The following is a 17,481-nucleotide window of genomic DNA, read 5'->3' on the forward strand; positions in this document are numbered from 1 at the left end:
AGGCTGAGTAATAACCCCTCAGCACATCAGCAACACACACACTTGCACACGCACACGCACACGCACACGCACACGCACACACACACAGTCTGCCTACGATGTCAGAATACCTGCACTTAGAAAAGAGAGTGTCGATTGTGTGTGTGTGTGTGTGTGTGTGTGTGTGTGTGTGTGTGTGTGTGTGTGTGTGTGTGTGTGTGTGTGTGTGTGTGTGTGTGTGTGTGTGTGTGTGTGTGTGCGTGCGTGCGTGCGTGCGTGCGTGCGTGCGTGCGTGCGTGCGTGCGAGAGGGAGAGAGGGAGAGGGAGAGAGAGAGAGTGTGCGGTTTTATGTATTTCATGTTTGTGTGTGTTGAGAGGGAGAGAGCGAGTGTGCGGTTTTATGTATTGCGTGTGTGTGTGTGAGAGAGTGAGAGAGGGAGAGAGAGAGTGTGCGGTTTTATGTATTTCATGTTTGTGCGTGTGTGTGTGTGTGTGTGAGAGAGAGAGAGAGAGAGAGAGAGGGAGAGAGAGAGAGTGTGCGGTTTTATGTATTTTGTGTGTGTGTGTGTGTGTGTGTGTGTGTGTGTGTGTGTGTGTGTGTGTGTGTGTGTGTGTGTGTGTGTGTGTGTGTGTGTGTGTGTGTGTGTGTGTGTGTGTGTGTGTGTGTGTGTGTGTGTGTGTGTGTGTGTGTGTGTGTGTGTCAGTGGGACCAGACGACCCAGTCTGACCCGACCCAGCCGGGTCTCATAAAGGAGCATTGAGGCCTGGAGGCCCAGAGACACACACACACACAGCCAGCCTGGAGGCCCACAGACACACAGCAAGGCTTTTGTTGCTCTGCCCAAGGTGTACACCCCTGGAGGGAGAGAGAGGGGAGAGAGACACTCACACACAGAGAGAGAGGGAGGTTGCCCAGGCTGGTGTGACTCATTAGAGTGAAGCAGTCTCATTATTTTATAGGATACTGAAGGGAATAAAAAACATTCTTTATTTTTATGTCAGCTTTTCTGTCGGCCGCTCGGCTCCACTGCTGATTCCCTGTTTTACCACAGACTGTCCGTTCCTTCTTTTTAATCTTGTTTTATAACAGTCCGTTCCTTCTCTTATTAATCCTGTTTTACCACGGTCCGTTCCTTCTTTTATTAATCCTGTTTTACCACTGTCCGTTCCTTCTCTTATTAATCCTGTTTTACCACAGTCAGTCCGTTCCTTCTTTTTTTAATCCTGTTTTACCACGGTCAGTCCGTTCCTTCTTTTATTAATCCTGTTTTACCACAGTCAGTCCGTTCCTTATTTTATTAATCCTGTTTTACCACAGTCAGTCCGTTCCTTCTTTTATTAATCCTGTTTTACCACGGTCCGTTCCTTCTCTTTTTAATCCAGTCCGTTCCTTCTCTTATTAATCCTGTTTTATCACAGTCAGTCCGTTCCTTCTCTTATTAATCCAGTCCGTTCCTTCTTTTATTAATCCAGCTCTCAATGTGGGACTAATTAATGACGTTCTTCTAAACACATGGCCTTCCAGATGCCTGACACACTCTTTCATTCCTGTGTTCTCCCCCTTCTCTCTCTCTCTCTCTCTTTTCTTTCACTCTCTTCTTTCCATAATCTCTTATTTCATAAAAATATATATATTTTGTTTTCAACACTCTTGTATTTAAAGCCGTTGTATATTGGTGTGGCACTGCATGAGGTCTGTGTGTCTGTGTGTCTGTGTGTCTGTCTGTCTGTCTGTCTGTCTGTCTGTCTGTCTGTCTGTCTGTCTGTCTGTCTGTCTGTCTGTCTGTCTGTCTGTCTGTCTGTCTGTCTGTCTGTCTGTCTGTCTGTCTGTCTGTCTGTCTGTCTGTCTGTCTGTCTGTCTGTCTGTCCACGTGAAAAGCTACCCCAGCATTAGACCTAGTCTTGTTCACGTGTTTTTTATAGTTTTCTTTAATATAACATCTCTGTCGGGTGGAAACCTCATATGTCCAAAACTGTTACATGTCAGGATTCAAATTCAATAAAAGCAAAAGTAGCAGATCTACAAGCTTGAAACGCGGCGCAAAGCGCCACGTTTTGATGCTACTTTTGATGCTTCTGTGTGACGCTTTAGTGTGACCACGTGTGGTATTTATTTATGGGGAAAAAACACAAAAAGTTAGAATATGGAGGTAATATTCTAACTGCAACGATAAACAAAGTCAATGGGGCTTATGGAAGTCGGAACTGAAACCTTAGGTCAAATGTTTTCCGTTTACAACTGCCTCTCGTAGTGAAGTCCTCCAGTGTTGCCAGATGTACGATAATCATCGTATTTGTATGATAAGTTTACCCTTTGTATGATGTACGATCAATAATTTAAAAAATACCCAAATATACGATCATATATCGTAAACAAATTTGTGATTTATAAAATTCCCTGGCTGCTGCTTCGGGATTCGGTTTGGCTTTTCAAAATAAGTCATGAAATCTGAGCCTAGATATGTACTTGGAGGCATTAAAGAAACCGGTCGTGTCTTTCCATTCCAGTTTCATACTTTTATTTGTTTAAGGTCCAGGAAGTTGCCTACTTCCACGCAGCATATGTGATGCGTTTTTGTCACGTAGGAGTCTCAAATAAGGTTGTTTCTTACAACAAATACGATTCTTTTTTTCTGAAATTACATATTTACAAATTATTTATATTTTTTGGCTGTGTACGATAGTTTTCTTTCAAATACGATGTTTTAAAGTTTCCCGTACGATCATTTAAAATGTCCCATCTGGCAACACTGCTCCCCTCTTATAGATGTCCTACTTCTTCATTCTTCAAGGTCAATTGCAGCTTTCAATGGTGCTTCAGCGCGCACACTCGCCCGTGTGTGTGTGTGTGTGTGTGTGTGTGTGTGCGCACGCGCGCGTGCGTGCGTGTGTGTGTCACCGATCGCCCATAAACACGATCAAAGCGCCCAGAACATCTGTGTACTGTTTCTTCGGGTTAGAGGAGATACATGTCAGTAGTTGCGATGCGGTGCAGCCTGTGTTTTCATGCATGCGTGTGCATATGTTGGTACCGCTTGACTTTTGCACACCGATGCATGTTTGCAATCACGTTTTTTAAGCCACACACTTTCCGCGTAGGAACACATGTCTGGGAGAGAGAGAGAGCCTTTGATTTTTTAGAGCTTCGCAGAGTTCTTCTAACCCCCCCCCCTGCCTCCCCCCCCCCCCTCTCTCTCTCTCTCTCCGCAAAACCCTGCTGAAGGGGGTAAAAAAAACCTCAGCGGGAGAAAGTACATTTCTTATAAAACAATAGCACTGTGTTGCACATGATAAAACCACCAGACCTGCTGCGGGCTTCAATGTTGTTACACTGTAAAGATTGTGAGGGTTAATGTTAAAACACCACGGGTCCATTTGGTTACATCTATACACTCTCTGAGTTACAACCGGATAAATTAACTCTGAGGATTTTATTATTTAGGCTGTGTGTGCATGTGCGTGCACGTGCGTGTGCGTGCACGTGTGTGTGTGTGTGTGTGTGGTGTGTGTGTGTGCGTGTGCGTGTGCGTGTGCGTGTGCGTGCGCGTGCGTGTGCGTGTGCGTGCACGTGCACGTGCACGTGTGTGCAGGCGTGCGTGCGTGGCCAGCAGTATACCACTGGTTTTCCATTTCCTGGTCCATTTTTAACACTCATGATTTTTACTGTGTAGATTCTGTGTTCCTTCGATATCGTCGATATCATGTGACATCATCAGGAATGTCATCGATATCATGTGACATCATCAGGAATGTCATCGATATCATGTGACATCATCAGGAATGTCATCGATATCATGTGACATCATCATCAGGGATGTTATCGATATCATGTGACATCATCAGGAATGTCATGGATGTGGTAGAGTAGGGTGACCATAATATTCAGCCCCTCAAACCGGGGGACCCTTAAATCAGCGCTCACATTCGTGGTGCACGCGCATGCCCGTTCGTGCACGCGCACATGTATACGCACCATAGGTGTGAAAGGGATAGTTCAGCCCCCAAAATTTTCTATGGATTAGTCGCCCCATGGATGCTTGAATTCATGGATATTTTTAAGCCAATTTGATGACCGGCAGCGGTTCCGGTAGGAGACATAAAGAGTCTCCTTTGTGTCTCCTATACCGAAACCGCTGCCTACCTACCGTCCGCTGGTCATCACATTATTGTCTTAGGAATGCGACAAAAACAAAACGATATCCATGAATTCAAGTCTCCATGGGGTGACTAATCCATAGACAAAAAATATGTTTTTGGGTGAACTATCCCTTTAACGACATGATTGACAATGACAAACATCAGCCTCAGTGTTGAATTCAGACACATAATGCATTTGTTCAGGTTTTTTCTGATTGGTTAGGTCTGTTAGCTTGTTTACCTGAAAAGAACATGATAAACGTCTATGCCATTGGTTCTCAAAGTGGGGTCCGGGGACCCCCAGGGGTACTTGAGGGGGTTCCAGGGGGTACCCAGCAAAATGTGTTAATATAGCATCACAATAGTTTTGACCTTTTATACTTTGGCTATTCAAAAATAGCAGATCTACAAGCTCATAGTGCGGCACCGAGTGCTATTTTTGAAAATCCGTGAAAATTTGTGCAAACCTTTGAATGTATGTATATTTTTTAAGCGAATATTTGTTGCTCAAATCTTTGCTTCTGGGGGTCCCTGGAACAAAATATTTGAGATTGGGGGTCCGCGGCCAAATACATATCATTTTGGGGGTCCTTGACATGAAAAAGATTGAGAACCACTGGTCTATGCAACCACTGAAAACAACTATTATTGTTTTTATTCTGGCGAAAACCGGGACAATCTTGTAGTGAATGTTTGAAAACCCGGGACATATTCGTGTTTTAGAGGTATTTGTCGAAACTCGGGACACGCGGCTTGAAAAATCGGTACAATCCCGGCCAGACCGCGGGATGATGTGGTCGCCCCATCAGAGGATCAAATGATGCCTAAAGACATCATTTGGGTGATTTTTATTCATTCAGCGAAAAGCTCATTAATGGCAGGAAAAGAAACCGTCTGTACGGCCAAAACAAAGACCAAAATCTGGAGGCCAGAAGTTAACAGGTTCTCCAGTTTTAAGTATCTACTTGGCAGTTTATGCGTGTGTGTGTGTGTGTGTGTGTGTGTGTGTGTGTGTGTGTGTGTGTGTGTGTGTGTGTGTGTGTGTGTGTGTGTGTGTGTGTGTGTGTGTGTGTGTGTGTGTGTGTGTGTGTGTGTGTGTGTGTGTGTGTGTGTGTGTGTGTGTGTGTTAAACTGGCTGATGTGGCCAGTGGGCCCAACCCCCCCCCCCCCACATGTGGAAGAGTTTATCCTAAATTAGCGGTGGTCTGGGGCAGCCCGTTGGCGTAGGGCTGTAATTGGCCGGTTCGGTGACGGCACGGACGCTCGCAGGTAATGTGAAAGAAAGTGTAGGGGCGCAGGGTGAGCGAGTGCATGTGCAGGTGTGTGTGTGTGTGTGTGTGTGTGTGTGTGTGTGTGTGTGTGTGTGTGTGTGTGTGTGTGTGTGTGTGTGTGTGTGTGTGTGTGTGTGTGTGTGTGTGTGTGTGTGTGTGTGTGTGTGTGTGTGTGTGTGTGTGTGTCTGAGTGTGTGTGGAAACAATATTTATAGCAAAGTGAAAGCCTTAACACGGGGGAGAGAGAAGTCGTTGACATGCGATCTGTGTGAGCCCCTCACATGGTGTGTGTAAACCCCTGTCCTTTGTTTCCTCTATCGTCGTTGTCGGGCAGAAAACTCCTATCTCCATATTTTAACGTTTTTATTTTTTCGTAAATGAAATGAAACGCCTAAAGGTTAGAGGAGTGTATTTGTTGCCGGAAGCTTCCCTGTTTGATTCCCATTGCACCGGGGCAAAGACAAATCTGTGTTGGGGAAGTGAATGGCCACCACTCACTCACTCACCCCTCCTCCCCACAACACTGCTGAAGTGCCCTTGAGCAAGGCACTGAACCCCCAACCGCTCCAGTGGAGCTGCTCAGTGGCCAACAGTATGAGACTGTGGTTGTACTGGTCAGCTCCCAGGTCTTAAAGGGATAGTTCACCCACAAAATGACTTTTTGTCTCCACCAGGCCGAAAGGCATGGCGAGAGTATGTTTTGCACCCTGTCCGTCCGTCCGTCCGTCCGTCCGTCCGTGTGTGTGTGTGTGTGTGTGTGTGTGTGTGTGTGTGTGTGTGTGTGTGTGTGTGTGTGTGTGTGTGTGTGTGTGTGTGTGTGTGTGTGTGTGTGTGTGTGTGTGTGTGTGTGTGTGTGTCCGTCCGTCCGTCATTCTGTCTGTGTACAGCTAATCTTTTTCTATGGATTAGTCACCCCATGGAAACTTGAATTAATGTTTTTTTTTCCCGTTTTTGTCACATTCCTAAGCCAATAATTTGATGACCAGCGGTTCCGGTAGGAGACACAATGAGTCTCCTTTGTGTCTCCTACCGGAACCGCTGGTCATCAAACTATTGCCTTAAGAATGCGACAAAAGGGGAAAAATAGGACATTCTTTTAGCTGTGCTATACAGCAGTGGTCCCTGTCATGTCGAGGACCCCCACATTGTTACATTATGTTCCGCAGACCCCCATTCGGAAAGACTTAGACCCCCATAAGAGAAGATTTGTCAATGTTTGTCAACATCTGTCAACATTTTCAAAAGAATAATAATGGGGGCTTTAACTGTTTAAACTGTTCCCCGAATTTGCGGGGGACCCCCTGGAACGCCCCTCAAGGACCACAAGTTGAGAACCATTGCTGTACAGTTTTGACCACAGTTCTATCTGACAGTTAAAGTATTATTTATTTTAAAGATGTTTTTGGGGGCTTTTTGGCATTTATTTATAGTTTTACAGTAGAGACAGGAAACGGGGAGAGAGATGGGGAGAGACATGCGGCAAAGATCGTCGGGAACGGGACTCGAGCCTGCGATGCACTGTCAGGCTACTTTGGTACCCAGACCGCTATGCCAGCAGTCCGGGCCACAGTTAAAGTATTTTACACATCTGGAGCACGATGAGTAAACGATCTGAAAATGCATCTTCGAATATTTCACATCAAACTACGTTAGCTGTAACCTGACAGCCAACCAGTGTTGAAAATTTGATTTAGTTTTAGTCATATTTTAGTCATCTGAAATGTTTTAGTTTTTGTCTAGTTTTAGTTGACTAAATATCATAAGATTATAGTCGACTAAAATGTATTTTGGCGGTGCCTTGATGGCGTCGTAAAGACTGATTTTACACTTGGTTGCATGCTGAAAATAGCCGATCTACAAGCTCACAATGCGTTGCGTTGCGCTGCAACGCGTTGTGAGCTTTTAGGTCTGCTATTTTCAGAGCGCAACACCTGAGTGCAACCAAACATAAAATCACTTGTCTTTTAGTTCTACTGGATCTCCTCTCCACTAGTCTCTCACTAACATTTTAGTCTACTTTTTTTTAATATGTTGACAAAATTGTCAATTATATTTAGTCTCAGTCTTAGACATCATAGCTTAGTTTTTATTTAGTTTTCGTCAGTGACATTTTTTTGTTTGTTTTCGTCATAGTTTTAGTCAACGAAATCAACGCTGCAGCCAACATTATGAAAGTGTTTGTCCCCCCTTACTATATTCTTGGAAGGCAGCCATCGCGTTACTATGTTGCAAACCACGTGATTGCTGCCTTACAGTCGTGATGGGGGGGGCAAACCTTATACAACAAAGGTTGTTGTAAAAGTGCGACATCTAGTGGTTGAATGTTGTCTATTGTTCCTTACATTTTTACTCCATTGAACAACACCATAATGCAAGGAAGTATAAATCGAGCTTTAGACTCTGCCTACTCATGACATCACTATGGGGTCTCACGTCTCAGACAGACAATATTAGAACAGTGGTTCTCAAAGTGGGGTACGGGGACCCCCAGGGGTCCTTGAAGGTCCCCAGAGGGGTCCTTGAAGGTTCCAGGAGGTCCCCAGATACATTATCGATATAGGAACCAAACGGACCCCTTACAGGTCTGTAATCTGAGAGTTTAGTAACAGAACGATATGGACCCGCCTTGTACACTCTCAGAGATATGGGGGTCCGTGGCCCAAACCGGGGGTCCCCCCGAACATTAAAAAGTTTGAGTGAAAACATTAAAAAGTTTATGAGGGAAGGGGAGGGGCTTCGTCCCCTATATAGTGACCAGAACTGAAAGGCTGATCCTATACACATGAGGTAGGAAAAAAAGAAAAGACAAGAAGAAAGTCTCGCTCTCTCTCCTGGTCCTTTAGCAGAGGCGGCAGGAAAAAAAATAACTTTATGGCGTGTGTGTGTGTGTGTGCGTGTGCGTGTGCGCGTGCGCGTGCGTGTGTGTGCGTGCACGTGGGTGCGCGCGCGCGCGCGCGCGTTTGGGTGGGGTGGGTCACGGGAATTAGTACGTTTTATGTGTGTGTGACTCTAAGGGGTTAATTGTGCCCATGTTGTAGCGGGCTGCCAGGCCCGGGCTGCCCCCCCCCCCCCCCCAGTCAGGCAGCAGTCAGGCTGGCAGAGGGAACACAGAGATCCTTTTATAATACAACTAGTGCTGATTGAAATCATATGGCAGCGCCTGAAATCATTGCACTGTTTGGAGAGAAAACCCAAAGAAAGAAGTGTTGCTGCTGCTGCTATCCCCCTCCGCTCTGCGTCTCTGTCATAGACAGCGGTGGAAAATGTACTCAATTTACTTGAGTAAAAGTACAAAAGCATTGGCATCAAAGTACATAAAGTGCAAAAAGTAAACGTGCTAAAAGGTTTGAAAATATCCTAGGTATAAAACAAGGCTAAAGTGGTTAATGTATGTTTTATAATGTAATAATTTATATAAAAGTTTTCAAATAATTCTAGTGGAGTAAAAGTACAATATTTGCCTCTGAGATGTAGTGGAGTAGAAGTAAAAGTATAGACTACTCCGGTAAAGTAAAAATACCTCAAAATTGTACTTAAGTACAGTACTTGAGTAAATGTACTTAGTTACTTTACACCACTGATTTAATAAACAGTGGTGGAAGTAAAAGTAAAAAAGTAGCAATATATGCACAATAAAAAAGTAACAGACAGGCCTGTATTCATAATTTGTATTTGAGTAAAAGTTCAAAAGTATTGGCATCAAAATTATACTTAAAGTGCAAGACCACGTTGGTAGAGGTTTGGGTTGTGTAGTTACCTTGCCATGATGTAACTCCAAAGATGGACAAGAAATCAAAAATAATTGCTCCATTGATTAGAAATTGATCATTCAAAATATGCTGCTCATTGACTTACATTGTACGGTGAAACAGCTCTCAAAGTCACTCTTTTAGCCTGTTAACAATCACAAACAAAGCTGATTCAGACAATATAGAACATCACAAAACTCAGTACTGTTTGTATTTTCAATAAAAATGTCAACTTCCTGTTGATTTTGCTATTTTTATTAAGAAGAAAACCCGGACTGGATCAACGGATCTGGATCTTCAAATAGTAAATGTACGTACACTTAGCAGTGGTGAAAAGTAACTAAGTACATTTACTCAAGAACTGTACTTAAGTTAAATTTTGAGGTATTTTTAACTTTAGTGGAATATTGCGTGTCGCATCGCATTGTGAGCTTGTAGATCTGCTATTTTCAAGCATTTTAGTACTTTTACTTTTGGTACTTTAAAGGGATACTTCACTTTAGGGCCGGGGACACATTTAAAAAAAATATTAAAAATAAATGAAAAAAGTTATGGAAAATTCATGGCCCCCTCACGCATTAGAGTGTCCTACTAATGTGTGAGGGGGCCATGAATTTTCCATAACTTTTTTCATTTATTTTTAATATTTTTTTTAAATGTGTCCCCGGCCCGAGAGTGAAGTATCCCTTTAAGTATATTTTTATGCCAATACTTTTGTACTTTTACTCTAAGTAACATTTTGAACACAGGCCTTTTACTTGTAACAGAGTATTTCTACATTGCGGTATTGATACTTTTACTCAAGTAAAAAAAAAATTGTACATTTTCCACCACTGACACTTAGTTACTCTCCAGTTTCCATGCACCGCTGTGTCGTCTGTGTATTATAATAAAGCGTCGTGTCAAGCTGTTTCTTTAAGTCTCCTCTTGGCTCTTGGCTCTTGGCTCTGCTCCGCGTCTTTCAGATTTCATAAAGGGATTTGGGGGTTTAAACACGCAGCCCTATAGATGTGACATCACCAGAGTTATGGCTAAGTTATTAAACCACTTAAACCCCAGGATAGATCCATGTACTGAGGGACAACTTTCACTGAAAATAGCTTGTCGATCGGCTATTTTCAGCCAAGATATGTAAGTGATATTCCATTGTTAAAATAAGTGTTAAATAACTTTAAATCCTGATAGTAATCATTGCTATAGAGTGCTTGTTCAGTAACAGGAGTCTCACTGTCTCTCCAGCTCTTTAATAAACAGAAAATGCATTTTCAGGTCGGGATACCAATTTTATCCAATCAGGATAGAGAACTCATACAGGATAAATGGATAAACAAGTGAAATTGGAAGTGATGACACATATAAATGAGCAGACACACAATTGGAACTGGAACACTATAAAACTGAAGCCGATAAGTGGGTACTCTCTCCTGATTGGTTGAAAATGTGCAACCCACCTGAGAATTCATTTTCTGTTTATTAAAGAGCTGGAGAGACATCGAGACTCCTGTTACTGAACAAACACTCAATAGCAATGAGTACTATCTATCACAATATAGTGCTTTAACCTTTTAACCAAAACACTTTTTGTTTTGACCCAAAACAAATATCACTTACCCTGCCTTTTAATGCAGAGTGAAAACTGAAAAGTCACTAGTATAAAGCCCTGAGGGACTCCGGACAACCATATAAGGGTTTAAGTGGTTTAACACTGCAGGGCATCAGACAATTTAAAAACTCTGGAAATCCAACTCATGTGAAACAGCAGGACCTGACAGTGTGTTAGACTCTGACATTCTCACGAACAATAAATGTGTTGTATGCATTTTGGAAATGGTGTTTGAACAGCTTTATATCCTATACCATTTCTTATACGTTTTTTGGGGGTTGAAAATCAGTTATTTTAATCAGTTATTTTTGGCGAGCGACTCGCCGTGGTTCATCGGGGGCAGTGGTGTAAAGTAGCTAAGTACATTTACTCGAGTACTGTACTTAAGTACAATTTTTGAGGTACTTTTACTTTACTGGAGTATTTCCAATGTTCAATACTTTTACTTTTACTCCACTACATCTCTGAGGACAATATTGTACTTTACTCCACTACAATTATTTGAAAACTTTAGTTACTAGTTACTTTGCAGATATACATTATTATATTTTAAAACACAGATTGCAGACAGGTGCTCTTTTATGGCAGTTGTGAATGAGGGTAGTCACACTTTCTGATGGCTGGCGTTGGTTGGCCATTCCACATTTTGGTGACATGACAGTAGAATTAATTCATCCCCATGTTTGTGCCAAATCTGGGGGGAATGAGATCAGTGGAGCTCTCTCTGGTGTTGTGACCGTGGGCTTCACTCACGTTATTGAAGTAGTCAGACAGGTACATGGGCACTGCATGGTCCCTTGAGTATTTTGAAGAACAGGCCCATTGCAAGTTTCTGTAGGTCTCCCCAAGCAGTGTTGATTTTGACCGTACATTTTTATTTTAGTTCAACTGGATCTCTTCTCCACTGGAGGAATTTACAGTGTAAGATTGGGGTCCCAATCAGATGGGGGGTCCATCGGGGGTCCATGCCATAATGCATATGGTCTCTGTCGGGTGGAAACCTCATATGTTCAAAACTGTTACTTTTCAGGATTACATTTTTTTCTGTTTTTTGGCAAAAGTAGCAGATCTACAAGCTCGAAATGTGTCGTTTCGTGCCACGTTTCGAGCTTGAGCTTAAGCCCAAGACCCACCTAATTCCAAAACACTTTGCTAGTTTGGGGCGGCTCAGGGTAGAAGACAGGGTTAAGCGAATAACAATGGGTTGAGTTGTTGTTCACTAGACATGAACGAATCATTTGAACGAATCATTGCCGTGAATGTGAACAAAATCGTTCGTTCACTGAAATGAACGTTTTTTTCCACCACTAAGTCACTCATATGTGGGGTGTCTCTCTAGACAATCCGATAATCTCCATCCTCCCTTCAGCCGTACCACCCATAGCCAGTTCTCCATTAAAGACAGTGGTTCTTTACTCTGGAATACACACACACTTATTGCCAACTCCTCTTCTTCACTCAGTAACTTTAAACATAGACTGAGGGCCAGCCTGATGAATCAAGCCTCTCCACTTGCTTCTACCATAATAACGTAGCTTTCTGCATACACACCCACACACACTGACACACATGTGCAGACACGTGCACACACACGCACACTCAATACACAGACACTCGCACCCACACATTCAACTGCACACAAGGTATTTGTAGTGTTTTATGTTTGATTATTATGTTTAACTTGATTATTATGTTTAACTACTTGTTTATTATGTTTTGGTGAGAACCCTTTATAAGCCCTTTATGGGTTTCTTTTCTCACCTGCACTTATTTCTGCGTTGTTTTAATAATGTTTCCTTTGTACTGTTTTTTATTGTGCAACTAAATAAATCAAAAAATCAAATCAAACCTCTCTCTCTCTCTCTCTCTCTCTCTCTCTCTCTCTCTCTCTCTCTCTCTCTCTCTCTCTCTCTCTCTCTCTCTCTCTCTCTCTCTCTCTCTCTCTCTCCAGGCGCTGCGGGAGGGAAGCCAATGGCTGCGCGGGGCTGAATGGGACCAGGCCCTCAGCGAGGAGGGCAGGCCGCTGAGCGACCGGCGGACAGGAAGCGGCGGCGGCAAGGCCGAGAGGCTCTACCTGGCCGCCGCCGACTTCCCCGGCTCGGCCAGGGTCCACTACGCCATGGCCACCAACCGGGAGCGGCAGGTGGGTCACATGACCGGCTTCCCGCCGGCCGTCTACCCCTTCGCCTTCAACTCCATGCGGAGCCACTCCCCCTTCGACCTGCTGGCCAATAGCAGCCTCTTCGGGCGGTTCGGGGCGGACCTTCCCAAAGAGATGGCTGCGTTGTGTAAGTAACTAAAGACCGCCGTTAACATTTGTTTTGTTTTTTTGGGGGCTTTTATGCCTTTATTGATAGGACAGTAGGCTGACAGGAAATGGGAAGAGAGCTGGGGAGTGACATGCTGCAAACGCCGTTGGGATCTGGACTCGCGACACACTGTCAGGCTGGATTACCAGCCTATAGGTGCCCAGACAGTTACGCCAACCGTCCGGGCCAGTTAACATTCGTTTTTGGGTTATGGACATATTATCATGGACCATAACCTCTTAAAGCCCTATTTTCAAAGGTTTTCTAAAGATCATCAAAAGATCTACAAAAGATTTTCTGAACTTTTTCGAAGACTTTTCTAAATAAATTTAAATAGCCGATCTAATACAAAATTGCTTACTTATAAATGACCTCGAAATAAAACATCAGTTCAAATTCCTCTATAAACATTCTGGTACATTATGTATTTTATAAACACAGACACAGAACAGAAACAACAAACAAACTAAAAAACTAAAAAGAGCAGTTTCAGAGGGGAAGAAACTTTTCTCTGGGAGAGAGAAAGAGAGGGATGGAGGGGAGGGGGGGGGTGTGTGGGGATTTGGAAAGTGTTGCCAGATTTTACAAGAGAAATAAGCAACCAGGTCTATGAAAACAAGCCCAAAAGAAGCGACTATTATAGGCCACATGAGCACTTTAAAACTATATACCTCGGCTATTTGAAAATAGCAGATATTTTCTCAAAAAATCTTGGGGGAAAAAAAAACGTTTTGAAAAACACAAATCTGGTACAGGTTGTCCCTGGCACAACATGTTTTCAGATGGGGGATATACATGGACAATTACATTAATTTGAGAGTTCCTTGACATGCAAAATGTTTGAGAACCACTGGTTTAAACAACATTTAGGAAACAAGCACTAATAGGCAACAACTACACTTTACAAACAAGCCCCCCAAAAAAAACGCAACCAACGCGGTTCCAACAACAACAACTAACAATATTTACAAGCGACTTCACAGAGAAAAAAACTAGCCCAAAGTCGCTTATAATAAGCATACTTGGCAACACTGGGTGGTGGGAAAGAGAAGTAAAGAAGGAGTTTACTGTGTAAAAACCTAGCTTGTATCTTCCAGGAAAGCAGGGTTTTTTCCATGTGGTAAACCAAGCAGCTGGCAGAGTACTGACCAGGGCTCTCTCTCTCTCTCTCTCTCTCTCTCTCTCTCTCTCTCTCTCTCTCTCTCTCTCTCTCTCTCTCTCTCTCTCTCTCTCTCTCTCTCTCTCTCTCTCTCTCTCTCTCTCTCTCTCTCTTAGACATAACAAGGAGCCTTTCATAATTTGCCACCAACCATGGAGGTGAATCAAATTATTACAAGTAAAGAAAGAGACAGGGATCCCAGTGGAAAAGAGAGAGACTGAAATAGTTCCTTGTTTCAGTGTGGTGTGTGGTGGGGGAATGGTCATGTTGTTCCCTCTGTGATCACAGGGGGGGCTGTTGCTCTTCATTAGGGACACCCCCTGGAAACAAAGGCAGACAGACAGGCTAAGGCAGGAAGCATTGAAAGGCAACATTGGTTGGTGCAAAGAATGTGAATATTAATGTGAAATGGCTTTGAAAGGGAGCCAAAGCAATAACAGACAGAAACACTGACTGACTGACTGACTGACTGACTGACTGACTGACTGACTGACTGACTGACTGACTGACTGACTGACAAAGACAGGCATGGACATAGGTTGTAACTCAGGAGGTAAAGTGGCCATTTGAGGAATACAAGAACTTTCGCCCCAAAACACGCTCGCCCCGGATCAAATCCGGTGACCTCGGAACGGTCTCCACCATGTATTCCTAAATGTAACCTCAGTAAAACCATGTCTAAATCTAACCTTAATCCTAAACTAAACCTCAGTAAAACTATGTCTAAACCTAACCTTATTCCTAAACGTAACCTCAATAAAACTAGGTCTAAACCTAACCTTATTCCTAAACTTAACCTCAGTAAAACTATGCCTAAAACCTAACTTTAATCCTAAACTAAACCTCAGTAAAACGAATATAAGAATACAAGAACCGCTGGGGACGAGCGGTCCGCGAAGAAAATGGGTCCGTGCGTGTTTTGGGGCGAGCGTTCCGGTTACCCATTCGAGCACCGTAATGTTCATGGTTCCAACCCCAGCTCTTCCTGGTTTCGTGTCAAAGTGTCCTTGAGCAAGACATGAACCCCTATAACTGCATCCGACGAGGATGATATCTTCCATGTTTGCTCCGTCGTCTGTGTGTGAACACACATTGTAAAGTGCTTTAGATAAGATAGAAATGCAGAGCAGTTAAGGCTGAAAAATGACTGCATGGGAAACATTGATTTGACTCTGTGGAGAAGACATTCAATACAACAAGCTCTCAAGTCCACCACTGTACTGACAGTACTGTGGCTCTCTGTTGGTATCAAGTGAACTAAATCTGACTACTTCTGCCCATGGCCTGTTATTACTTTCTCTCTTCACTCCCCCCCTCCCTCCGCCACACACACACACACACACACACACACACACACACACACACACTCACACTCACACTCACACTCACACACACACACACACACACACACACACACACACACACACACACACACACTCACACTCACACTCACACTCACACTCACACTCACACACACACACACACACACACAAACCACATCAAACCCTCCAATGTTAAGACTGCAGAGGGACGACAGACAGACCGACAGGCCGAGGCGCCAGAGAGGGAGAAGGAAATGATGGAGTTCGTATGAATTAAATAACACAATTACAGTCAAGGTTTTTTTGAGTCGTGAATTTATAATGAAAGATACACTTCATGGATTCAGATACCTTGAAACGTGTTCTCACTATTTCCATGTGTCATACGATCACATTAAAAATTTCCATGGATTCCCTTGCATCATGACACAACTCTCTATACAGTATACGTACGTCTGGTTCTTTCCCGCCTAAATGACGACATTTTCCAGTATTTTCTTCAAAACATATACGTTTGCGGCTTTGACACAACAAATGAGCACATTGTCCAATTCACCCCAAATTGGGTCACATATTGAGGGGCCTCAACCCAATGCACAGCCAAACGCCATTTCACTTTAAGACCCATAGGGGGCATCATCACAAATACAAAACACATCCCTGTTTATTTGGTAGAAATATGATTTTTCTTTTTAACAATCTTCACCAAATTAGGTACACGTGATCTTGGGAGTCATGTGACAATGATATGCCATACTGTTTGCCCGTAATTGGCTTAAAAATAAGTGGGAGTGACCCCAGGGGGGTCCCCACATGATTTTTTTGGGGGGGGCGGGGGTCCCCAGATGAAAGTGGAGTGACAATTTAAGGACTTTTAAGACCTTTTTAATACATCAACAAACAAACAAAAAGACCATTACTCTGTTAAAAGTAATCAACAAACTACAGTATACTATAAGAACTGGTCAAACATTGGCCAAATTGTCAAATCATTTAAGAAAGAGTCAAACGGTTTGAAAATAGCCGATCTACAAGCTTGTAGATCAGCTATTTATTTTCACAATATTTATCCGTGGAACCGAGTCAAACAAAATGTAATGCCTCAACTCCTACTATTCCAATCACTTGTCAGGGTGGGGGGTCCCCACTTAAAAAAATATATGATTTTTTGGGGGGTTCGCGGCCTGAAAAGGTTAAGAACCAGTGCTCTGTGGAGACTCAGAGCACCCCCAAAAGCACCTTCACTTCTGACCATAGCAGGCGTCAACAAATACAACAAGTATCGGGTTAGAATATCGTAGAAACACTGCAGCGCTCCTTGGCTCACATGACAGTATGCTGCAGCCCAACAACTTAACACAGTCCTGTTGAGGCCACCTGGCCTACAGCGTGGATATGAGCGCTGCAGGGTGCACCCCGTTTCTAGATGGAAATCACATTTATATTGTAATCTCCGCTCCCAGAACCTGCCACTTTTTTACCGTCTCTCATCATCCGTCCACAGAACCTGGGAGGAGGAGGAAGGTCTTTTTAGTGTTCATGCTCCATCCACCACTTCCTCCTGGAAGCAGCTCCAGAAATACATTAAACCATGGAGCACTTCATCCCTTTGGGTGATTTTAAAAGTTTAACTTCAGACGTTAAAAACCTGATGCCTGCAGCTGTTGTACTTGAGTTTGTATCGATGGTAATTTGTGCGTTTTTTGCTTTTGTGTTTTATAGTATTTTATGTTGCAATCCCTTGTTGTTAAAGCCTGGTCACCGTAGGAAATGTTGGCACTGTCTGGATGTTCCTGCAAATCACAAGATCCGGAGAAGGAGCTTTTTTTTAATAGACCCTCTGGCGAAGCCAGTTTTCAGAGAGTCCTGGAACCACAGATTACCCATGTTTAAGACGACTGATGTTTTTGTGCTAAATCTTCTAATTGATTAGTTTGTATTTAAGAACATTA

General features: G+C 43.3%; 1 protein-coding gene across 2 annotated transcripts in view; it reads left to right on the plus strand.

Moving 5' to 3' along the window:
- Positions 1 to 17,481, plus strand: part of LOC308082866 (retinoic acid receptor gamma-like) — an 88,543-nt gene that overhangs the window by 19,199 nt on the left and 51,863 nt on the right. For both annotated transcript variants that reach the window (XM_080424927.1, XM_080424928.1), the window contains exon 2: positions 12,691 to 13,027. In XM_080424927.1, the coding sequence (XP_080281053.1) occupies positions 12,859 to 13,027 (169 nt within the window). In that variant the 5' untranslated portion in view covers positions 12,691 to 12,858. The remainder of the gene's footprint in view (positions 1 to 12,690; positions 13,028 to 17,481) is intronic.

This window comes from Gymnoscopelus braueri (assembly GCF_963280865.1).
Source record: "Gymnoscopelus braueri genome assembly, chromosome: 3".
In the NCBI taxonomy this organism is placed as follows: domain Eukaryota; kingdom Metazoa; phylum Chordata; class Actinopteri; order Myctophiformes; family Myctophidae; genus Gymnoscopelus; species Gymnoscopelus braueri.